General features: G+C 60.8%; 5 protein-coding genes across 5 annotated transcripts; all 5 read right to left on the reverse strand.

Annotated features, from left to right (window-relative positions):
• Positions 1-1146: 1146 nt before the first annotated feature.
• On the reverse strand, positions 1147-3858 carry LINJ_36_3050 (conserved hypothetical protein; the record flags this gene model as incomplete). Its single annotated transcript, XM_001469660.2, has 1 exon — positions 1147-3858. One exon carries the CDS (start codon positions 3856-3858, stop codon positions 1147-1149), a length of 2712 nt encoding a protein of 903 aa, XP_001469697.2.
• Positions 3859-5283: 1425 nt separating this feature from the next.
• LINJ_36_3060 (conserved hypothetical protein) lies at positions 5284-6324 on the reverse strand (the record flags this gene model as incomplete). The annotated part of the gene is made up of 1 exon (XM_001469661.1): positions 5284-6324. The coding sequence occupies one exon, from the start codon at positions 6322-6324 to the stop codon at positions 5284-5286; it is 1041 nt and encodes a 346-aa protein (XP_001469698.1).
• Positions 6325-7279: 955 nt separating this feature from the next.
• Positions 7280-7621, reverse strand: LINJ_36_3070 (conserved hypothetical protein; the record flags this gene model as incomplete). Its single annotated transcript, XM_001469662.1, has 1 exon — positions 7280-7621. One exon carries the CDS (start codon positions 7619-7621, stop codon positions 7280-7282), a length of 342 nt encoding a protein of 113 aa, XP_001469699.1.
• Positions 7622-9050: 1429 nt separating this feature from the next.
• On the reverse strand, positions 9051-10697 carry LINJ_36_3080 (conserved hypothetical protein; the record flags this gene model as incomplete). Its single annotated transcript, XM_001469663.1, has 1 exon — positions 9051-10697. The coding sequence occupies one exon, from the start codon at positions 10695-10697 to the stop codon at positions 9051-9053; it is 1647 nt and encodes a 548-aa protein (XP_001469700.1).
• A 1022-nt stretch (positions 10698-11719) lies between these two features.
• Positions 11720-24256, reverse strand: LINJ_36_3090 (conserved hypothetical protein; the record flags this gene model as incomplete). The annotated part of the gene is made up of 1 exon (XM_001469664.1): positions 11720-24256. One exon carries the CDS (start codon positions 24254-24256, stop codon positions 11720-11722), a length of 12537 nt encoding a protein of 4178 aa, XP_001469701.1.
• Positions 24257-24296: the final 40 nt, after the last annotated feature.

Raw genomic sequence — 24296 nt, forward strand, 5'->3', positions numbered from 1 at the left:
GGTGTGCAGGCAAGCGGGCGGATGCGGTGCACCAGGGCCAAAGGTAAAGCAAGAACGTGCTGAAGAAAGTAACAGCAACAACAAAAAGAAACAATAGGTGAGGTGACTGCTACAGCACACCTTTCACCCACTATAGACGCTATACGCGTGTGCGCGCGCTGCCCTCGTGCCAAGAGTGAGGCGAGGGGAGAGGGGGTAGGGTGGGGAAGAGAGCGGCGTCAAAAGACCGCCTCGTCTGTTGTTTTGTTTGTGGCCGTAGCAACACCGATATATTTCATCCATGAACGGTGAGCCTCCGTTACCGCATAAGGCGACGCTTCTATCGATAGCGGCGGGCGAGTGTGCGCGTGGGTGCATTGGCGCCGCCATGGGAGAGTATGACGACACGACATGCACCGAGAGACGCGCCAACCGGACAGGACAGGACGTGGAACACAAAAGCGAAAAAAAAGTCGCACGAAAGTTGAGAGGAAGGAGCAGCAGCAGCAGCAGCACTGATGGCGGAAACAGAAGCCTTGCCCACATGAAGCGGCAAGCAGCTTCTCATTGCGGCCTTTCGGCTCAGAGACACCGCTCTGATCCCGTGACGGCGCTTCGTTTGCGAAGTCTCCATGTCTCCGGCAGCGGTGGTAAGGGCACGTATGTCGAGGGCGACTCGCGAAACTAACTCGTACTTCGTCTTCTCCCCTCTCACTCTCTCCATCGGGTACCATATTGCTTGCTTGCTGTCTCTTGCGAGGAGCGCAGCAGGAGCGGGAAGGTGCGATTGAACAGCACAAGAAGAGAAAAGCCGAAAACAAAGAGCGTGCATGAATAGATGCCACGCTGCTTGTGCGGAACGGGGCGGGTCGGGCCGGCGGCGGCGATGGCAGGGGGGAGGGAGAGAGGAAGGGTGGAGAATAGGGAGAGAAAGGACGAAGAAGATGGCTGCTTGTATGGCGAAGAAAAGAAGTCTGTTAGGAGGAGGAGAGCAGAGAGACGCAGCAGAAGCCGGCAAGCACACACCACACACACACACACACACACAGACACACAAAGAACGCGACAACAACAGAAGCGGCTGTAGCCGGTGTCCGGCAAGCTGCGCTCGCGGTGATGACGCGTGGTGGTCGGCATGTATGACACAGCCATGCAACCGCCGCATTCCTACAGGGAACGCCACCCGCCAGGTCGGCGAAGGAGTAGTCCTTCCTCCTGCATCTGGCTGATCACGACATCAAGCGGATCACCAAAGGCGCTGCTGCCACCGAGTAGCCCGAAGAGGTGCTCTACTTCCGACGGAGGAACGGCGCCCTCCACCGGGGCTGAGAGACGCTGACGCTGGCGAAGCGCGTCGACAAACATCAGTCGGCATCGCTTCTTCGAGGGCGTCTTCTGCGGATGCCAAAGGCCCCGTCCTTCGCGTGATGACATCGCACACATCCCACCTTTCCACTCCCTTCCCAGAGCCGCAGCATCACCGCTGAATCGACTGGGAGGCGGATAGCCTGCGGGTGCGGGTGCAGCTGTGCTGCCGCCGCAGGCGTCGAAAAACGAGGACTGCCACGAAGTCATGCGAAGCACCTCAGCTGGGTCGCGGGATGCCATGGCCCCTGAACCACAGCTGCGACGCTGTATCAGATCAGCAAAGGCGACAAGGTGGCCATGATAGAGCGCCCAGACTTCGTCGCGCATCTGCGCCGTCCAGCCGGCGTCACGGAGGAGCTCCGCGCGCTCCAGCAGTACCCGGGCCCGGGAGAGAGCGCACAAGATGCGCAGGTGTTCATCGATGGCCAGAGGCGCCGCACGCAGGGAGTCGCTGGCCGCCGAGGGATGACCGATGCGATGCTGTCCGCGGCACGCAGAGGGAGGCGGGAGAGCGTGGCAGACCGACGGTTGTGCTTCTTCCAGCAGCCCTGCGCAATCCACCAGCTTGCCAATGAACGCGTCGTAGCACGCGGCGTGGCTCACCACGCTGGTCAGCAGTGCAGGCTCCGCAGCGCGTCGGACAAAATAGCGCACGTCGTCATGAGTCAGTCGCTCTGATAGGGCACTGGGATCGATTCTGCGAGAAGTGCTCTGCGAGACGGATGGGCCGCTCTGAGAGTGGTGTGGCGACGATGCTGACAGCTGTGTTGCCCGCGACATGCTGCGTGACGTCGCCCTGCTGTGCGACGATCTCGCCCTCGACGCGGCGACGACGTCTTGGCTGATGATCGCAGTGTCATCGAGCGAGTTCGTTGGCGCTACGGCGGCGATTAGCGAGAAGTAAGGCGCTAGTTGCACGGCTGCTGCACTCTCTTCACCGGCAGCAGCGATGATGGTTGACGGGAGCTGATGAACATCGGGACCTCCAGCAGCGGCGCCTTCTTCTCCGCCCGCTGCGCCGCAGCCGTGCCCGCGCTCCATCGCCTCCAGTAGCGGCGCCATAGCAGCGGCGCCGGCTGCGGTAGAAGGGAGTTGGTCCAGCACCAGCGTGGAGGCGGTCATGCCGGAGCCTGCCATGAGGACGGCACTGCGTCGCATAGGAAGGGCAGCGGAGAACGAGGAGCCACCGGCAGCACCGCCGCTACCGCCAGTTCGCACTACGGTGGCCTCAAGCACCTCTGCCTCCAACCCGATAAGCTGCGCCACCTCCCGCAGCAGCGCACTTTTGCCCGTCTTCGCTGGCCCTACGAGCAGCACGTGCAGTGGGTGCCGATGCGACCCAGCCGCCTCCGGATGGCTTGCATGATACACGATGTACAGCACTACTAATAGGAGGAGTTCCTTGATGTGCGCCTGCCCCTGCAGCTGCGGGGCAACGCGACGGGCCACGTCGTGGAGATTGGCTGCCGCGTAGAAGGCAGTGCCGTCTCCCCACTTTAGGGCCAGGCGGCTAACATGCTCGTCCTGGCAAAAGATGTGAAGTGCTCCCTTCGTGGTTTCGGCGCATGGCAGCGTGGCCGACGGAGCAGCCCGTGCCGGTGCAGCAGCAGCGTGCACCACGAGAAGCTGCTGTTGCTTCTCCGTTGCGGATGTGTAAAGGAGAGCATCGATTGCCACTCCCAGCCATAGGTGGCGGTGCACCTCCTCGCCGTACGCGACAGCTGCTGCGCGGCTGCGATCGCGGCGCTGCAGCACCAAGTAGAGGGCACGAGTCCACGTCGGCACCAGTGGGAGCGCATGGCCGCACTCGCCGCACTGAGTTCCTCCGTACAGGAGCGGCAGCACACACAATCGCTGTCGCCTGCTAGGACCATCATGCGCATCTGCCGCTGCTCCTTCTCGAACCACGCAATGCGGACATGGCTGCGTCTCCCAGCCGGTCTGCAGGAGGTTCTTCGTCGTGGGCTCCACCCGCACACCCACCACCACACACCGCTCCCAGAACAGGCGAGATGGATGGTTTGCGGAGTTCCCTGCGGTCACGGCAGCGACCGCGACACCGTCGTCGTTGTCGATCTCGGTGGTCGGCACGACAAAGTGCGGCGAAAGCTGCGTCAGACCGCTCTGGTGAGCGAGGCAGCGAAGGAGGTACACGAGGTACGGCTCCCCTGCCATGGCCCACACCTGTGCGCTCCACTCATCTTGCAGCGTTGACGGCGGCGACTGCGCGCTACGCAAAAGGGCGAGCAGCTCGCCCAGGTGTACGGCGTGTTCTGGTAGTCGATCTGGGTTTAGAGTTGCGCTGGCGTAGTCGAGCCACCGGATGCTAGCTGCAACGCACTCCGATGCTGCACAGGTTGGGGTGCACATGCTGCTTGCTGTCTCGATCGTATCTTCGGCGTGTTTCGACCTGCGCCCGTACCTGAACGCGAGCTTGTGTCTATAGATGCGCGACAAGGCAGTTGAACGCCAGGGCAAAATGGGGTAGAGGAAGTAGTGGAAGGGGTACATGGGGGAGGCAAAGGGGGGGGGCAGTGCGTATGCAGGCTTGGCTGAGCCCCACCCAGGACGAGAGGGAGAGTTCCGAATGCGTAACAGGCACCCACCGCAGGAGAAGCCAGATTTTCCTTGTCTTCTTCGTTTTCTTAGGCGAAGTTAAGCCGACTATCTCGTGCAGAGGCACATGCGCAGCAGTCGGACGAAGAATGCGAGTCACCAGAGCCAATGCACAGACTCAAACCCACCCACACTGCTCTCGACTCCGACGATGCGAGACACTTTAGAGGGCAAATGGAGGACAAGCCTAGTCGACGGGGGCGAGCATGGCAACTTCGGGGAGGGAGGGAGGAGCCTCCCCCCTGCTTCGCCTCTTCACTCTCAGTGTGTGTGTAGGTTCAGGGTGCCTTTTGCGTGTTCGTCCGCGTCGCTGCCAATTTTCCACTGAGCAGCGTGCTTGCGGAGAGCCTGCTTCAGTGAGTGCTTGTATGCCTCTACATACAACTCTCCCGCCAATTCGCTGAGCGCTTGCCGGTACGCCTCGCTCTGAATGTGGATGGCATGCTGCACGCTCTCGCGCGAGGCCATGGCGAGGTCTTGATCCTCAAATGGCGCGCTATCCATTCGCACTTTTGGTGACGATAGGGGCAACGTTGCTTAGCAGAGCTGGCAAGGCGTTTTTCTCGCTCCTTTTGCGCCAAGGAAAAACCTTGCCCAGTAGAGGGGGCAGTGAAGCACGTGGCAGGGCAGGCTTAGAGCGGTGGGGGATGGAGAAGAGTATGGTGACATGGGAGCCACCTAATGTCACATAAAATGCGTTACGCGCAGAGAGGAGGGGGAGGCCGGCTGTGCGCCATGCGGAGCGCCGACTCCGTGGCCTTCGCGGCACGCTGAACCTATCATATTCGCGTCCCTCTCTAGCGAACGAACGTGACGGAGAGCGCGACGCTCCACGCACACGTACGCTACAGTGGGTCATTACACCTCTCCACCTGCAAAAGAGTGTGTGTGGACAAAGCAAGTGAATATATTCTGTGGTTCAGTTTGTGGCAAAGGAAAAGGGAGCCCAAAACACCAACTTGCAGGCGCGCAGAGGCGGGACGGGAGGTGACTGCCACACCAAGCGTCTACACGGGGCGCAGTGACTAGGCGGCGCATGCTTGATTGCCTCTTCCCCCTTACTTCCAACAACTTGAACGTAGATGCACCGACAGAGAACAGCAGTGAAAGCACGATACGCGTAGAATTGTCCCTCCCCGACACACCTGCATATGAGAGTACATACCTCCGCTGGGGATGCGGAGCGCGCGCGCACACACACAACACTCTCCTTTGCCTTACGGGTGCCATGTTTTGGGTGCCCCCCCCCCCCCCCAGCCTTGCCAGTGGCCTCGCTTTTACCCTGAAAAACACGTTCATCTTCTCCATGGGCGTCATGCTTTACGACTGCGAGCTGCGAGAATTATTAAAGCGTGCAGTACGCGCGTTGGCCCGTGAGCCGGAGGAGTTGAAGAAGGTCTTTGGCCCGGCAGACACGTTAGGCTTGCGCATGCGAGCAGCTTCCCTGCGAATGTTCACCCGCACGGAGTTGTGCGTTGGCAGATTACCGTCGTAGTTCATCCAGTCTAGCACATGCTGCGTGCGGTTGCGCAACTGCGGTACTACCTCCTCCGGCTCGTAGTCCCACTTGACGAGGTGGCTCATGCGCTCCTCAGGCGTGTCGCCGTACCACTGGTAGTTCACGCGCACGTACTGGTTCTGCAGAGGACGCTCACTGAGCAATCTCATCACCTCCTTAGGGTTCTTCACTGCGTTGCCTATTTCGTTGCAGGCGCTCACGATGCCGTTCAGAACCTCCTCGGCACCCTCCTTCACGGTCTGACCAGCCTGCGGCTTTACAGGAATGAGTTTGTGTGTGCCGTCGAGGCAGTGGACGACAACCCATGGTGTTTCGCTGTACTCGAGTAGCATCTCCGCCTCCACGTACACATGCGAGTTGTGGAAGGTGATGGGGATCAGATATGCCTGCGACACACGTTTCGCCACTCGTGCCGCCAGCTCTCCCAGCGGTGTGCTCTGCCGCTGACTATAATAGACATAAATGGACTTGGTGTACGGGTGTACCTTGATGACATTCTCAAGCAGCAGCGCGTATGGCCAGATGACCTCGGCGGCTTCGTTGCCAAACTGCGCCTTGGGCTTTGGCAGCCCCTTGAACGGCTCAAGCTCGTCCCATGCCTCGCGCATCTGTAAGTCCCACTTCTTTATGAATTGATACTGTGCCGCCTCCTTGGGTGCGGTCTGGCGCTTGCCAGGACCGCGGTGCATACCGGTGGGCTTGCGGTCGGTTGAGGTGGGCACATCCTGCACCTGCTCCAGCCCAAGCAAGAGTCGCGTCGGGCCGGCACCAAAGCTGCGCGCGGAAGTCCAGAGAGCGGCTGTGGGCCGCGCGAATGCCGCGCTGTGAGCACTAGACAACATCGTTATGCACACTGGCTCGAAGAGCGGGAGCCGGCACACAGGCGCGCTCAAAGCACAGCGGCGAGGGCCTCCTCCTCGCACAAAGTGCGTGCTGGGCGGAGCACGTCGCGAGCCAGCGGCGACACGAGAAAAGCAAAGGGAGAGCGACCGTCGCAGTCGCCGACTTGACAGAGCTGCGCACAGGAGGAAAGGAAGTGGGGTGGAGAAGAAGGAGTGCAGGCAGGCCACGTAGAGAGTATGACAAATTCAGAGAGTTTGGCGGCATGCAAACAGTGTCCCGCAAAGAGGGTGGGACAGGCGTGGATGGCGTATTAGCGACAGCGTGACCTCCTCCCCCAGCCCCGCAGCTGCGCTGAGATGCGGCACATGCCCCATCCCTCTCTCCATTCATGGTTCCACGCGGTGCGGTCGAATTGTGTGGCCATTCCTATTTTCCCTTGAACTCGCATCCCGTTAGAGATTCCATGCTTCTGTCTTTGCGTAGAGCCAAGAGGGAGCACGCGCCCGGCCGATTCACCAGAAACGCGCGCCCATCGAGTTATGTACGTTGCGAAGATAGAATTTGCGTTCGAAGACGCCTTATCCACCCATGTCACGGAGGTCGCGAGATGGTTGAGTGCGCATTTTGCCCAGCTTCCCGACGTGATCACTGCTGAGACGCGCGGCTGCATCGCCATGGGCTTGTTTGCTCTCCCACCGTGCCGCCCTCTGGAGCAACGGAATTCGCTGCAAGACGGTGCAGTTTACCCTTACTTCGGCTCGGCCATCCTTGCCAGCAGGCGGGAGAAGCGCACCCAGAGACAAGCGCCAACCGAACAAGACAAATCAGAACAAAAGGAGATCAGCAGACCATGTGGATTCGGCGAGGAGGGGGAGTAAAGGGAGCAGAGGCACGCACCACACGAATGCGAGCACACACGCTCAACGCCCCCCCCTTCATGTTTCCACACCCGAATCACTGCGATACAGCGGCACGGAGAGCAGCCAACCGCTGCTGGCGCGTCTGGTTCAACACGCGTGGGCAGCCATCCCTGTCCTTTTCCAAGGCTACGCAGTAAGAGCAGTAGTAGGCCACATCGGTCACTCGCCGAGAGCCGCACATGATGCACGCCTCTTCACCTTCGGCAGCCAGTACACTGCAGTCTTCGCAGAGGTGCACCTCGCGCATTGTGTCGACGATCTCGCTGAACTGCAGGTCGCAAATGACACAGCGACCCTCGTGCAGGCGGCACACGTAGCCGAGGGCGGTGCCGGCCGTCTTGCGGCACATCTGTAAATCCTTTGAGTGGCGGAGCATTGCCGGGTTCTCGGTTTCCTTTCCCCGATGATTCCGGCGTTTTGGTTACGGGAACGGCACTCTCAGTGCGCTCGCCCCCTCCCCCCTCTTCTCCTCTCCTTCTCTGAGAGTTGCAGCGAAGCCGTAGAGACAGCGCGGGCAAAGTTGCGGAGAGACGAATGCCGTTGGTGACCGAGATGAAGAGAACTTGAGCGGGACGGGAAGTGTGTGTGCGTGTGGGGGAGCGGAGGGACAAAACAGTTGAATGCAATGCGTAAGAACCGAGGGGGAGCGAGCGCGCGAGCGAGAATACCAACACCTAGAGGTGGCGCCAATCTGCAGCGCATAGCCGGTCAAATGGAATAACGCAGCGAGCAGCCCCCCACCGGACCCGTACGTGTTGACGCGGAAACGGCGGAGAGGCCTGGAAAGGGAGGTGAGGTAGAGCAGCGGCGGTAATAACGACCCCTTCGCACGCATCTGCGACAATAAACTGAATCGTTCGTGCCCATGTCTCTCTTGAAGGGACGCAGAGGAGAAGGAGGAGGGAGAGAGGAAGGCGACCGCCGTGGCGAGATGGCATTTGAAACGGCCATTTTGCGCCCTCTTTCCGCATCACTCCACCCGGGCGCACCCGCATCTAGAGGCGTGCGCAATGAAAAGAAAAGAGCTTTTTTCTTCGTACACATGCATTACCAGCGGCAGCAGCAGCAGCGTGGACGAATCAACATTTCAGAAGCAGCCACCTCAAAAAAGTACGACAAGAAGCAACCAATATCGACAAAACAAAAAAAAACAGGCAGCCGTGCTACTTTGTGCACGGGGTAGAGCTGCACAGCGTAGAGGAGGCACGCTGCATCTCCTCTTATTCCTCCCCAATCCCGCGATTCCCCGGCGCGAAGATTAGGTGCGTGCGGAGCAGCAAGCCTCGTCCGTGACACCATACCGTGCTGCCTCCACAAGCACATGCCATTGCAGCCTTTCGACCTTGGATCTTTTCGTTCCAGCAGACGGTACCCGAGTTGGGACGCTCTTCCTTTTCTTTCTGTGGCTCATCCCTTGCTCAGCCGCTGATCGGGGTGCTTCTCTTCGTCTGCTCTTTGAACAGAGGAGTCCGTGTGTGGGGTGGTTGAATAGTGGCCAGCCGGCCAGTACCCGCACAGCGCGAGAGGAGCAAGGAAACACACCCATTCACATACCAAAGCAGAGAGGGTGAGCAGCGACCAGATCGTCTCTCTTCTGTGCTGCACGGGAACAGGGCAGGGGGAGACGTCGATGCAGGAGAGGGTGTGGTTGGGTGAACGATGCGCAGCAAGAGACAACGCAGTATGCAATACTGCGAGACGGACATTCACGCGCCATCGGCGAGAGAGAGGGTGTTGTTAGTGGTGGTGGTGGTGGTGGGGGTGGATGGGGCGGTGACGACACTGGGCGCTCTCAGTCTGCACCTCTACTCCATTCTCCGCCGCGATGGCAAGTCTTCTGTCGCTGCAACTCCAGAAGAAGCTGTGTTTCGCGCGCTTGTGCCGCTTCCAGGGGTGCTTTCCGGCGGCGGTCGCTGCCGTTTGCGACGTCCTGAGGTGCCGTGATACGGGGGCAGCGGCGTTGACTCTGCTGGAAGGAGCGGCGTCTCCGTGAAAAGAAGGGCATCGATAGCGGCGCTTTCTCTCACGCGGCCCACCGTTTCTTCTTTGTGACGCTCTTGCGGTGACGCGGCGGCGCGGGTGCCTTCGGAGAAGAGCTGCTGCTGGCGGTGAAGGGCCAGTGACCGGCGCTTGGCATCGACGCGCTGTAGCTCCTCATAGTGTGGCAGCCTTCGAAGCTCGACTGGAAGCGATGGCGACTGCGACAGCGCGTCAGCACCGCTGCGACTCATATATCGGCTTGATGAACGGGCTAAGGGAGCGGCGGCTGGCAGCCGCGGGGCAAGCGGCTGCAGCGACCCCGTGAAGCCGCCGCCAGCTGCAGGTACACGCATATCCAGCGAAACCCGCGGCTGCCGTGAAATGCGCTCATGGTGAGCCGCCGCGAAGTGTTGATGACGCGACTGCGCAGCAGGTTGCCGACACGTCGGGCACACAGCAGCGCGGATGAGCCAGGAGCGCACACACGCTCCGTGAAACGTGTGCCCACATGGCAGGCATTTCACACTCTCTCCATCCACAAAGTCGTCGAGGCAGATGCCACACGTCTTCGTCGGGTCCGCGGCGACGGAAGGAAAACGATCAAGCACCTGGCGATAGTGGTGCAGCTTGCCTGAGGCCAGCGTGATGAAGTAGAGGCGCACCAGCATGAAGCACTGCATCCACATCGGGGTAGAGGACGAGGTGTAGTACCACGCCGTGGCGGCGCACGCGACAGCGTAGAGATACTGCATGTAGAGGTCGTGCACCTCGGTGAACGGGTTCAGGCCGGAGTCCTCGAGTGCTCGCACGGCGATAAGATCGACCTGGCTGGCCAGAGACTTGAGTACTCTGTAACCCCACATCCGCATCACTGACGTCGCCAGCGTGCATGCGCTGCGCAGCCCCACTTCCACAATGTACACAATAGACGTGTACCACATCAGAAGCGAGCCTGTCCCGCCCTGGGTCCTCTCCTCCGTTGGGAGAAGGGTGTAGTACGCCCACTGCAGCGCGCACCCCGTGCAGCACAACAGAGACCCTAAAACAAAAAGGACATGCTCGGCTGCGGATTGCGACTGCCACCAACGAATGCTTAGCTCTGTTCGGGTGGCAAGAGCGGAGAGGGCGATGCGCGTCACCAAGGCGGCCGTCCAAAACTGCAGGGCGTTGCCGACCAGCAGTGCAAGGCTCACCACGTCTGCAATGGAGTAGAACTGCGACTGCGTCTGGAGGAAGTCGAGGGAGCCGTTCGGGCTCCAGAACGTGCGGAAGCGGCACAGAAGAGAGACGACCCGGTGGCAGCAGCTAAAGAACAGGTGGAAGGCCAGGTCCACCTTCATGGCGATCATGGAGACAATGAAGGCGGTCAGCACCCGCGAAACGATGAGAGAGGTGTTCCAGTACAGCAGGAGCCCTGCCACAAGGGCGAGGGAGTATGGCCCCAACGTCAGAATCGGCACTGTTGCGTACATGACACTGACTTCTTCGTCCTTTCGGGTTTAGGACTGTTTTAGGAGAAGGACACGTGTGCGCGTTTGTGTGACTCGTGCGCACACTAGTTTTCTCTGCGTTTCGCGTGCTCTTGGTCGACGCAATCTCACTCAAGTCGTGCAATAATGGCGTCTCTGTGAGAGACTCGGGGAGGGAGAAGCTCTCTGGGTGTGAGTGCGGGCTCAAATGGCGCCTCCGCGTCGCGCTCGCACCGGTGTATGCTGATGTGCAGGAACACACAGCAACAAGAAAAGAAAGCTATGGGAGTTATCGTGTTGTGATGTCGCACGTTTTTCTTTGTTCTGGACACGCACACGCACACGCACTCAAACCAAAAGACAGAAAAGATGTTGTCGCACTTCAAGCGGACGGCGATGTCGTCATGCGCGCACGTACGTGCGTAAATCTCTTCGCTTGTGTATCAAGGACGCGCAGGTGTTTGAGTTTATTTTTTGTGCTTTTCAAATTGCTCATGAAAGCAGCATAGACAGAGATGCGAGAGAGACGGAGGCGCGAGGGGAGTGGGGAGGAGGGGGGAGAGAAGGATGTGAGCAAAGGAATGAAATGACGGTCACAGCACTGCCGCCGGCTGTGCTTTTCCACCCTCCTCTGTACTCGTCTGCCGTTGTCTGTAGGACGAGAAGAGCACGCACTTCAATGCATCCTCTTTCACGTCGTCTCGCGCACAGAGGGTGGGTCGAGTTGGGATGCATGCACGCGCACAAGTGTGTGGGTGCCCTTTGCGTCGAGCATCAAGCAAAAAAACTAAAGAACGACAGATCATGATATGTGTGTGTGTTGGGCGGGGGGAGGGGGGCAGCACTGCACATGCGGCGTGGGACTCCTCGCAACCCAGACGCTATCAACGAAAGCCCCACGCGCACCCTCCACTACGTACAGATCGAGCACCACCGCGTAAACAGCCACACACGCCATCTACACCATCGTGCGCATTCCTTTTTCTTTTTTGTTTCAATTCCGTTCTCTCCCCCTTTTTCCGGTACTACATGTACGCCTGCCATCCAGCGTAGGCACGACCAAGTACGCGCGGGTCAGAAGCGATGCGCAGCAGTCGCTGCACAAATACATCCTCCTGATGAAGCGCCGACAGTGCCGTCTCCGTGAGGTCGGCATCCTCTCCGTTCTCGTCTCGCTTCCTCTCACAGAGACATGCCTTGACTCCGATCCACACGTCCTTGTCTTGGGTCACGTACGCGTTGCGTGCCACGTCGCGCAAAATGATGCCGGCGGGGTGCTCGAGATTGAGCTTGCGACGCACCACATCAAGCTGATGCCCAGCAATGCGACTTTCCTCGTCGCCTATCGCGTCTGCATCTGGCATTAGCAGCGCTGCTACCATTCCTTCCACAACTTGTCGCTCGGCGCGCAAGACGTGCAAGACGTGGCGCATACGGCAGCGCGTGACGTCGTCCCCTAAAACCCCTTGTACCCGTTGCAGCTGCGGCGTGTGCCGAAAGGGCATCAGCTCCAGCACCGGCAGCTTGCGCGTCGCGTCGCCAAACGCCAGCCCGAAGCCGATGGCCACCAGTTCAGAGTTTAGGAGGTCCACCAGCAAATTGCCAGCGTGGCGGTCCCCAACGCCCAGCACAAAAGACGCCATGGAGGCGGCGGCGTTCGTGTCCAAGAACGCGTCTCGTGCCCCAAGCCAAGAGCAGTGGTCAGTGGCGATGCTCTGGAGCGACTCTACAAGGGCCGACTGGCGCAGGCAATACACAAGATCCTTGTACTCCTGTTCTGGGATCCCGGTGATATGAGCGGTTTTGTAGAGAGGGAGAATCTCTTGTGGCTTTCCGCGAGCCCGGCAGAAGCGGGCCACTGCATCATGCGCATCTGGCGGTGTGGCCTCCTTCATCAGCTCCTGCAGCGGGGTCGTTCTGGGCACCCAGCAAATCAGCCCCACAAGCGGCGAGACAGGGACGACGGCGTAGGTGCGGATCGTCAACGCTGACAGCCGAGAGCGTGGAGACACGAGAAGACAAAGATTGGCGAATGTGAACACCTCCTGGATGCGCTGGTCTAGCCGGAGGTCCTCGCCGCCCTTGACCATGTAGGTGCAGATGCCGGCGGAGGTGTAAATATCCACCTTCTTCGGCAACCGCTTCGACTTGAGCACGAGGACGCGGTCCGCTACGCCGACGAGCGTGCAGCACTGCTGAGCCGCATCCGGCGGTGTATGGAGGAGGTGTGTCGGCTGAACTGGCTGGAGGATCGGCTCGGCCGCATCGCTGGTGTAGCCCAGTTGGGTAGTAGTAGTAGTCGCGGCCGTGGCGCTGCGCCCCAGCGCGTGTTGAAGTCGCTCCGAATACAGTCTCAGTTCCTGTGACCTGGTGGCACTATTCGATGCGCTCGTGGAGAGGGTGCTCAGCGTCTGTGCTACTTGGCGAAGGGCCTCCCTCTTTGCGCTGCGGAATTGTTCACCTGACTTGAGCACCTCCGCGGAAAAAGCGTTCCGGCGATCGAGCTCCTGCAACACCTGTGCGGCCCGGCGGTGGTAGAGTTGCGCCCGTCCCCACCGTGCTGGGTCCATGAGATCACTTTTGCAGCGTTCGTACAGCTGCAGTGCCGCCATCAGATACTCCGCCTGCGCGCCGCCGCCGCCGCGCGTGCACTGCTCGTGCTGCTTCACCAGTGATTCAACCTCGCTCAGCCGCACCTCCAGGCGATGCTGGGGCTCTACGAGCTCATCAAGGGCGGCGGCGAACTCGGCAACAAGAGCCATCCTGTGGCTCCTGTGCCACTTGTGTAGTTCCGCGAGTTCACGTGTCAGGTCGTCGTCGACGGCACGGCCGGCGTTGCGGCGTTTTCCCAGATCGGCGAGACTGCGCCAGGCGCAGTTGATGGGGTAGTAGAGCACCTGCCCACGCTCGCGGCAGAGGCGCAGGAGGATTCGAGCCAGGACGGCGTGCTCCGTCTGCAGGAGCGCATTGACAAGGAGGGTTGCCCATGGGAGCCACACTAGCGTAGGCAGCATAACCAGAGCCTCCCATGTACCGCGCCACTGAGCCTGCGCTGCGGCTTCGGCTACTCGCGGGAGGGCAAATAGCGAGAGCAGTCGCGGCACCCGTGCTGACACCGGAAGATGTCCTCCACTACCGACTTGCATGCTGCGATCGCCCACTGCCTGCGCGCACCAGAGAAATGTGTTGGCGTAGAGCTGCCAAAGCGATTGCGTCGCGGCTGTGATGTAGGACGCGCGCGCAGCATCCTTCGCATCTCCACCCATGTCAGCGAGGGTGCCGTCGCCGCGCGACACAGGAGGCAACAGTTTCTCCAGCGCGTTGAGCAGGGCCACGTGGGACGGTATCGTGTCCCGCAAGTTTTCCTTCAGAGTTGACACCCATATCTCCCTCTTTTGTACAGAGGCTGCCGACCCAGCAGGGATGCTTAGGATGCTACCGATGGAGGCGAAAATCTCTACTTCGCACTGAGCAACGTCGGCGGCCCACTGCCGCGCTGCTGCGGGCGACAACAGCCCCGCAGCCGCACGCTGCTGCACGTCCTTTCCCGTCGCCTTCTGGAACGCGGCAAGAGCTTCCTCTCGTGATGCGCCACTCGCTTCCCTTGGCGTAACCGCAATACTAAAGAGGCTACTCCGCTTCTTGAGAAGCTCCAAGGCGCAGCGTGTTGGCTCGGATAGCGTGGCGTGGTCCGCCTTGGACGCTATAGTCTCGATGGCACTCGTCTTCTCCGGGAGAAGCAGCAGTTCTGAGCACTGCTGCACAGTCCACGTGCCCAGCAGCTCGTGAATCTGTGCAACAAGCTTGTGACGTTCGTTGTCCGTGAACTGCAAGCTGCCCAAGAGATCACCCGTCGATTGCACGTGGTAGTCGATGATGAGCCTGCGGATGAGAAGGACATCGTCAATGAACAGTGAGCCATATGCGCCGCTGAGAGGTACCAACGCTGGCATCGTGTCGAGGTACGTTTGGAGCGCCACTCCGGCGCTGCTCGCGGCGCTCGTGGAGACGAATCGCAGCACCTGCGCTGCATCCGCCAACTGCGAGAGGGAGTTCGCGGCGAGGTAACCGCAGACTAGCGAGCTGCCGCCGCTGTCATAGTGAGAAGCGGTGCTTTCAAGCAGGTGGTCGACAGAGGTTTCTGCATGAAGCTGACAATCCAGCCAGCGTCCATTTGCCATGAGACACGCACCCCACTCGAACCCCGTGCGGTGCCGCGACGCCGTCGAGGCTTCCGCTGTCACCGCAGACGCAGCCCCGTTGCACATCAGCTGCAGTTGCGCGCGTAAGCGGAGGCGCACGCCCTCAACGCTTACTTCTCCGCTTCCCCCTGCCCCTACAGGCGTTGCGGACTGCAAAGCCGACGCCGCACCACACCAATCCAGCAGCAGCCGGGAGGCACGACTCCGGTAGTGGCGCAGCACTTCCTCCCGAGCAGCGAACAGGGCGAAGGCTCCACCGCTCACGTGCGTTGCAGGGGACGCTACAGTTGCCACTGCTGCTGCTGCCTCCTTCTCCTCATCTTCCAAGAGTTTTGCAATAACGCGCATCGAGTAGGCTGCCCCACCCACCTCCATGGCATCAAGCGCGCCTTGCAACTGAATGACCGGTGCCTCATGCCGCCTTGTAGCCCTGAACAACTGCAGAGCTGCCTGACATGCCGCATCATCGTGTCGACGCAGTCGCTGCGCCACGTGATAGGCATGCCACCCAAGCGCAGGAAACTCGAGAGAGGGTCTTGTAGGCACCCCCCGCGCTGCCGACGGCTGCAGTGACGACAACAACTTCTCCACAACGTGTGCTGTGCCGTCCACAACGGGCAGAAACGCCGTTGGCACACTGCCGCCATACGCCTGTACGTCGCTTGTGAGGCGCACTAGGGCTGCGCAGTCAAGACTCGCCAATGAAGACCAACCGGCTGCCTGCGCATGCAACAACAGTTCTAGCGCAACGAAGAGGGTGAAGGGGTTCTTGGCAAGCTCGCACTGCCTGGTTGTCGCCCCGCTCTGAAACTTAGGCAAGAGAGAAGTGAGGGCACTACACAGAGAGACTATGTGTGGTGACTCACTGGTGACAGGGGATGCGACGGCAGCGTTGCTGATAAGATCGATGAGCACACGGGCAGCCACCTCATCTTCGTGGAGGCACAACACCTGCAGCGGCACCAGCAGAGACTGCAGTGTCAGCCGCACCTCCGACAAGCGTCCGGCCGTGTTGCTTTCAAGGGAGGGCGCTGCTGATGGTGCGTTCATCACCGAGCGACCAGCTTGCAGTGCGGCGCCATGCGCAGCGTTTCGTTGCATCGTTGCAGAGATTTGGCGGGACGCCATCACACCGGCCGATATCACCGCGTTCTCTTGCTCGGAATCACCGCTTTCCAGGCGTAGCCAGGATCGGGTTACCGCGGTCGCGGCGGCGCACGGCGCGGCACCAAGTCGCCACGCACCAGTTGCTCGAGGTCTCCGTGCGCCCGACAAAGGCTGCTGCTGTTGGTGTGGTGGCTGGGGTACCAGGGCAGGCGGCACGTAAATCTGGGCGAGCGCAGCGGTTATTGGGCATGCAGCGTTCGCTGTCGCCGCCTCCGCAGGGCTGCCGCACTGCACTGCTTCAGAGAAGAGAGGCGCGCTCCGGGGCTGCCGCTGCGCAACGGAGCTTTCCGCCGCGGTATCTGCGCTCGTCGCCAGCGTCGGAGACGCCCCTTCCGAGTGCAAGGCTTCGGGGCAAAAGTAGGTGGGGTTGGCAAAGTCGCGCGACCGCTTTGACAGAGAGAGGAGGAGGAGGGCGACATGCCGCACCCACCCCCCACTGCCACTGTGGCCGTCTCCACTCGCCCCGTCCTCGGCTGTGAAAAGACATGTGAGGCGCCCCCACATCGTGTCTGGTACATGCTGCGCGTGAACATCAAGGTACTCCAGCACCGCGCCCTGCACCGCAGGAGAGGCGTCGCGGAGCCCACGACGAACCAGGAATGCCTCAGCATCTGCACTGACGCTGCCGCCACCGTCCTGTTTCTCCTGATCCTCTCTCACGACCGTCCACCGCCGTAAGGCGGCCAAACCCATCTTATAGAAGGCAATACGCGCCGGCTCCGCCGACTCCATCGCTTGCAAGACGTCGAGACAGCACAAGTCACGCAGAACGTGGCGCACTGATTCCATCGACATATGCGGTAAGGCGTTCTTCACAACCGTGCAGATGCCTAGCAGAGGCTCGCCCTGACCGCCACGCAGCAGCCCTGACAAACACACGTGAATGGAGTCGTAGTTGTCGGCGACGTAGGTGCCGGCGCGTGCCAAGACGCGCAAGGTGAGCAGCTTCTCTGAGTCTTTCCGAATGCTATATCGACGCAGCAGGTCTGTGCGACTGAGCAGCTGGTACACCAAGTCACCGCTCCGGTCCTCCTGCATTGCCTCGAGCACCTCGAGAAACTTCTTGTCCGACTTGCACACAGACAAGATTGCGCACACAGTGCCCCGCAGCGCGTCGCGAAGGAGCTTCCTGACCGCAGAAGACGGCTCCCGTGTCGCCGCTTCGCTCAGCAGACGGTGTTCAAGGCCTACGAGCCGTGCCGTGATGTGGTACAACTGCGGCGATGCCGAGGCACCCAGGAAAGCGCCCAGCAAATCGTACACCTCCACCACCTCCCGGCTGTCTCCGGTGCAGCCAAGACAGCCGCACGCGTTTGTGATCAGATAAATCACTTCCAAGGCGGCGTGGCGCTCGTACGCAGGGTGCGAGAGCAGCATCTTCATCTCTGCCGCAGTGAGCGGCTGCGACGTAGACCGGATCGCCAGTGCAGCGCCTTGTGCCCGACGGAACTGCTCCAGCAGCTCAGCAAGTCTCTTGTGGGAAGTGGGGTCCAGTGCACGACTTCCTTCACATGCAGTGAAGGAGTGCTCCCATGCCAAGTGAACGGCAGCATACCGGGCAAGCGCTTTCAGCGATGCGGCGCTACCCACAGCTAAGGCTCTTGAGCTCCCTTCGCGGTGCCACCTTGTTAGGAGGGCGAGAAGCTCCCAGATGACCTTCCCCGCCCGTTCCGAAGGCGCCATCGCGGCCACGGCGTCGGCGACCCCGTCGAAGATGCACCGCGCGAAGGTGCCAAAGAAACGCTCGTGACGGCATATCATCTCGTAAAAGACCATTCTGACGGGCAGGCGCAGCTGTGGCTGCCGCAAGACCGCGACAACGTGGCGGACCCACTCCGGTGGCTCACCCGGCGTCACCGAGGATGACGGAAAGTGCCGAAGAAGATGCGCGAACAGCTCCGGTACTTGGCACCTGTCCATGTCTCTCCACAGCTGCACCTCTCCCACTGCGTCCAATAAATCCGTCACAGCGACCCCAGGTCTCTTCACGAGGAAGAGGCCGTTCCACCCTGCGACGCTACGCTCTTGAAAAAAGCATCGACAGAACACCTTCTCGGCTTGCTGCGTTTGCGAGAGCGTCGCGAGAAGGCACCGGAACGCGGCTTGACGGTATCGACGCGGCGCGTCGGCGCACGCGCTGTCGCCAACGTCACCGTCAGCCTCCTCAGCACTATTGTCGTCGCCGCCGGTATTCGGTGACTGCCACGCTGCGCGACACGCCTTCAGCACCTCCAGCGTGAGCTCTACCCCAGTTGTATTTGGATTTCTGCCGGTGAACGCTGTACTGATCGACCCTCGCAATTCGGTCAGAGGGCAAAGGCGGTGCATCAGTGCCAGGCAGGAAAAAGCCGCAGTTTGCATATAGAAGCATCCAAGCGCGGGCGCCCTGCCTGCCTCAGTTACCCAGTTGCGAACCTCTTCCTCGAAGAGTCGCAGCCGCACCGCCTCAGCGGAGGCCTGTAGAAGTGGAAGAAGGACGTGCTCGGTGAGGGCGTCGCAGATGCCAGGGTGTGTGCGTGGATCGCGCAACAAACGGGAAGCGCACCTGCACGCGTCCAGCTGAAGCGCTTGCTGGCAAACGCTCAGCGCCTGCAGCGCCCCATGCACCTGGCGAACAATGGTGTCGCGCTGCGGCATAGATTCCTGCGCGAGGAGAGGGGCAATCACCTCGAGCACCTGCACCTTGTGGGGCAGCACCGCCGCGAAGAGCGCCGTCCCTGACCGGACCACGTCGGCACCATTCGTCTTTTCCCGGGGTGTCTTCAGCTCCGTCCACCGCAGCGGCAGCGCGCTGTTGAGTACCTCGTTGAGAAAGTCGAACGCCATTTCCACGGCCCTCAGGTCGACAGGAAAAACCGCCAAGGAGCGACGCGCCGGGCGCGGCGTCATCGTTGCCGCAAGCACGTGAAAGCCCCATACAACGTGCTCTGTTGCATCAACACTTGCCAGGAGGCTGCACATGTTGGCGGGCTTGCTGACGAATAGTACCAGATCGCAAAGCGCGCTGCTCAGAGTCGTATCTGTACGGATGGCCGGGCCTATTAGTTGCACAAGCATCAGCAACGCTGCGAGCCGAGCACCCCCGCGGCCGTCGTCTTGCGCCGCCGTCGGCGTGCTTTGCCGCATCTCTCGCTCCGCTGCAACCAGATTCGCGCAGACACGGCAGAGTACCTTGTCGTGTTCGGATGTCAGCGAGCGACGCTGCAGTTCCGCGAGCCAGTCTCCAACCAAACTGAAGAGGGAGACTGCCTCGCTTGAACTTCGAAGGGCATCTTCTGACATCGCGACCGTGGTCAAGGACGGCAGCGCAGAGACGAGACGGTCTGTGGGTAGCGCAGCACTCGCTTGCTGCCAGCACCGGTTCATGACACTGTCAAAGGCGCGGCTCAGTAATACCGAGGTCGACCTTGATGAGGGCGACACAGCCACTGCACCATGACCGTCTTCGAGGCTGACAGCGAACGAGGAGCTCGTGAAGATGTTGTGCTGCACCGCGTCGGAAGCAAGCAGGTCTCGTAGGTGCTGGCGAAGGAGAGCGGGATCAGGCTCACTGAGCATAAGTACCAACAGCCCCTCGCACACCTCTTCTCCGCCCGTGGCATTGAGGGCGGCGGAGTTTCGCAGTAATCCCAACAGCATTGCGACAACCGTCTTGGGCGATATCTTCATTGAATCAGCTATGCGCATCCACAGCGTCGTGGTGCCGGAGGAGCAAGGGGCCTCCATCTGACACAGCGCAGCCGCGAGGGCAACCGGCCCAGTAACAAGCGCTGATGGGCCTACGCTTAGCGCATCGATAAGCTGGCGGGCAGGCGAGGCTGCGGTGAATACAGTAAACACGCTAGTTTCCCGGATGGCGCAGAGTACGTCCTCGATCACTTGTGCGCCGCGACGCCTTTGACCAGCCACGCGCATTAGAAACTCAATGAGTTCCAGGCACCACCGCGCCGTCGGAGCCAGTTGCGAGGAGGGGGCGCAGCGGCGAAGCGGCACGCCAGCAGTTGCGTCTTCACCGACGTCTCCTGCGCAGTTCTCCACGGTCACTTTAGCTCCCGCCACCATCACGCGAGCAGCCTGCGCAATTACGGTAGGCGTGAGGAGCAGAGAGAAATGCGTGGCGTGTGTCTGCTCCGGTACCACGTCTACAAGTTCTAGTAGCCACCGCACGATGTGCGGAGAAATGCACCTGCTTTCATGCGTTGCCACGCGTGCCTCCTCGACAATGGCCTGGAGCACGACCGTCAGCAGACGGAGCAGCTCTGTTTCAACACTGCAGTCGTCCGCCCGCGTACAGATGACGGGGGTTACCGCTTCAGCGATCGCCCTTTTGTTGGTTTCGGTGCCATAGCCACTCTGAAGGAGCGCTACGAGGGTGGCGCACCCGCCAACCGTGCTGTCAAGTGACCTGACCGCGGCGGGGCCCAGCCGCTGCTGCTGTTCACAGATTAGTTCCTGAGAAAGCAACAACACCTGGCGCGCGCTGGCGTTCGTGTGCGTTACCGCAGGCAGCGTCTGCAGCAGTGTGATGGCGCAGACGGTGTGTCGTCGTGCCAACGCTGGAAGCACCGCACGCGCTGCGTGCACAAGATCTGCCGCGAATCGGTCTGCCTCCCTTTGCTCTTCTTCATTTTCCAGTTGGCGGATATCGTGACAGTAGGCTCCCAACCAACGAAGCGACTCTTGAACCTCGTTGCACGTGGCAGTCTCCATCGCCCCCCATATAGGGGCCTCCGTGCAGCGCCGCAGGCAGCCAACAGCACCTTGCGCCACCGCCTGCACTGTGCACACCAGCCCCGGCACTCTAACTTTGCACAGGCGGCGCATCATGACGTGCAGACAATGAGCCGCCCCCAACCGAGACCATTCAGATACGCCGCACTCCATCCTTACCAGTCGCCCGATCACCGCTCGAAAATGAGGGGTCACCGTTTGCGGTTCGTCTGCGGGCGGTATGGCATATGCGAAGAGGGCCTCCGTCGCAACCTGTCGTTGCGTCCCCTCTCGCTCGCCAAGCCCGCGCAACAGCACGGACACAAACAACTCTGCCTCTTCAGGGGTACCCGCTGACCTACCAAACCACCGCGCTGCTTGCATCAGTAACCCATGTAGCTCCTGGTGCACCATGCTGCCACCGCCGCCACCACTACCACCCGTGCTGGTGCGGGCTAGAGAAGCAAGGGACAGCAACGGAGGAAAGACGGCGCTGCCCCAGTCGTTCACCTTCTTACCAATCACCCACACAACACACCAGTAGAGGACTTCCGCTGCCGCTGTGCGCACTGCTGGGTGCTTGCCGTATAGACTCAACCGTGAGACGAGGGGGACAAGGTACCCAATGTGCAGCGCACTATCTACCGGTACGAGCGGTACGGTGACTGGCTGCATTGTCGCCAACCAGCGCGGCATGCTATCTCGACGACCATTGCTGGCCGGCTCGCCCCTGCAGAGCAGGGCGAAGGTGGCCTCGTTGCTGTGATGCTGCAGCTCCGCAGCGATGGCGACACCGTGCCGTGCCGCCAACATTTGCACGGGGGCTCGCACGGCAGCCACCACCTCCGCGGAGCGCAAGGCGCTCGTGAGTGCTGGCAGCACTGCAGCTGCCCAGCGAGGCGAACGGCATGCTTTCTTTTCCAACACGCGCAAGGCATGCTGCCGGTTACTCTCAAGGATAGCGGGGCTGCTGCCAAAGCTGCACACGACCTCATTCGTGCTGCCGGCGACACTTTCAGCTTGCAGTGATGTTGGTGTGGCTGTCATGACAACCTTGAAGGCGCGCACATATGCGTCGAGGCGGCGGTGGTCGTCGCAAGCTCGGGCGCGGCTACCAGCCAGCTCACCCCTATCTTCACTCCCCACAAGCGCCGCACCAACCACCACGCACATGGCACACTGGTAGAGCAGCTCGTCGCTGTACACGTGCACCCGTCGCAGGCACTCCGTAGATAAAAAGTGGCGAAGGAGCGGCGAGACGCACAGGTGGTTTTCGTGGTGGCCATCACTGGTGACATCCGAGTTGCCACTCGCTAGTGAAGCGTCCGTATAGGGCCGCTGATGTGTCAATGAGTGTGGACACACGCCCTCGACGCCCACGACGGTGCGATGAAGCAGCGTGTAAAAGCCGGAGACGTGCAGTGCGGCACTGGCGCCACGCACCAGCGCTTCCAGCCATGCCGTCAATTCCTCTGCTGGTGGGCGACAAACGCCGCCAGACCCCTTGAGCCCCTCGCTGAGGCGGACAAAGAAGTCCACAAAACTCAAAAACGCACTGTAATGCGTCGGAAAGCTAGGCTGCACGCCATCAACGCCGTCCACCAAAATTCGCTCCAGCGTTGCCTCGCTGTTGCTTTTCACGATCACCTCCAGCCGCGCCCGCTCGCAGAAGCCCGTGCAGGCGCGGTAAAAGGCGGCAGAGAGGCGTTGCTTCGACTCGGCCTCTGCTTCTGCTCCGGATTCCTCACGTGTCGTCAGGAGCCTCGTCCACAGTGTTGCCATGCGGTCCAACCGCTCCTCAGTGGAGATACGCTCACCTGCAAGCCTCATCATGGCTGCGCCTGGCGCTTCCCCGACAAGCTCAAGTGTACGCTCGCTTAGCAGGCGAGGCAGGGTGTTGTGGGGTGCGCGTGGGTGGTGCGTGAGAGCCCTGATTACAAGCACGATACCCGGCACTGTCTTCTCTCGGTTGTAGAACTTCGGGTGCGGGTAGAGGAGGAGGACCCAGTCTAGGAGCTCCCGCACCACTGCCTGCTGCCGCGGCGACACCGACGGAAGCAGCGTCAACAGCTGCCCAAGGGTGGCGAGAAGGTAGGGCACCTGTTGAAACAACGCCTCCGTCCTCTGCGCAGACGCGGTGATCAGCAGACCCCCTACACGCTCCTCGAGGCGCGTGCTCATCGTCTGCAGCGCCTGAGGACCACTTAGCGCGGCCACGGCGGGGAGAAGGTGATACAGGGCTTCTAAGGCATAAGAGGCTTCCGGGTCCGCGCTCGAGTCCAAAGACCGCAGGAGGAACTCCACAATGCTATGAAGCTTGTGTGACGCGGCCGTATTGCGCGTGGTATTCGCATCCGCCACCTCTGACGAACAGCGCTGCTGCAGCTGAGAGCTCAGCGCGGACCAGAACACTGCCGCCGCGGCGTGTGTTTCTCGACGCACGTCTTTGTTGCGGTGCATCCACAGCGATCTGAGAGCGACGCTGTACTCGGCGGCGCACAGCAGCGTGAAAGGCGCAAGGGTGTCGGAGGCTCGACGACGAAGTAGAAAGAGTGCGGAAAGGCAGAACGTATAGTTGGTCGACGTTTCGCCCAGCATCAGCGCGCTGAGTACGATGTTGTTGATGAGAGTCAAGGCAGGGGCGTCCTCTTCGCAGCGGAGCGGGAAACTGCCCAGAACCCCCGCCAAGCCCCGTAGAAGGCCCTCTCCAAGAGTTTGATTCACCTCCGCCCGCTGGGCCAGATTCCTCGCAACGTCGAGGAAGCATTTCAGAATTCTCTCCGCGAGCTGTCCGCTTAGGGCGTGCACATACGCTGGCTGTTCACACAGACAACCGAGAAGCTGCATAGAGGCGTTCTGCGGCCGAAGCGCGACGTCATGCTTGGCCCCACAGATATCTGCGCACAGTTTGGCCACCTGTGCCACCTCATCCCCAGAAGCAACCACCGCGCAATGCGCCTCCTGCAAGTCTGAAAGCTGCATCAGCGCGAGCAGGAGATGCAGACACTCCGTCTGCACATCCGCGCGCTTCTTTAATGGAAGCAGCAGCTTTAGCAACCGCATCGCGGCCTGAAAGAGGCACCGCAGTTGCCCAGGTGACGCACCTCGCACGAGCGGTGGCTTCACAGCGTCGCGCAGCAGCTTCACAAGGTGCTTCAGAATGTCCGCCTCAGGCGCACGCGCAGAGGCCGCCACCGAATCCGTGAGGCGACGAAAGAGGGAGAGGAGAGTCGCAGTCGCAGTCGCTGCAGTCGTCGGCGTACGCGGCTCACCGACGGTGAAGGTCGCTGAACATACAAGCTCCCACATGCGCTGGCCATTTATGCGGTGGTCAGTGAACAAGTATGCGTGATCGGCGATGCACTTCCTTATCGTTTCAATCGTCGTGGGCGCCGCTGTCCCACTCAAGTGGGCAGCGGGGCCATCCACGAAGAGGTTAAGCTGCGTGATACACTTCGATATGACGTTGATGACCTCGTCCATCCTAGTGCTCACTTTAGGCCCTTTGCAGAGGACGAGGAGG

This window comes from Leishmania infantum, chromosome 36 (assembly GCF_000002875.2).
Source record: "Leishmania infantum JPCM5 genome chromosome 36".
NCBI classification, from domain to species: domain Eukaryota; phylum Euglenozoa; class Kinetoplastea; order Trypanosomatida; family Trypanosomatidae; genus Leishmania; species Leishmania infantum.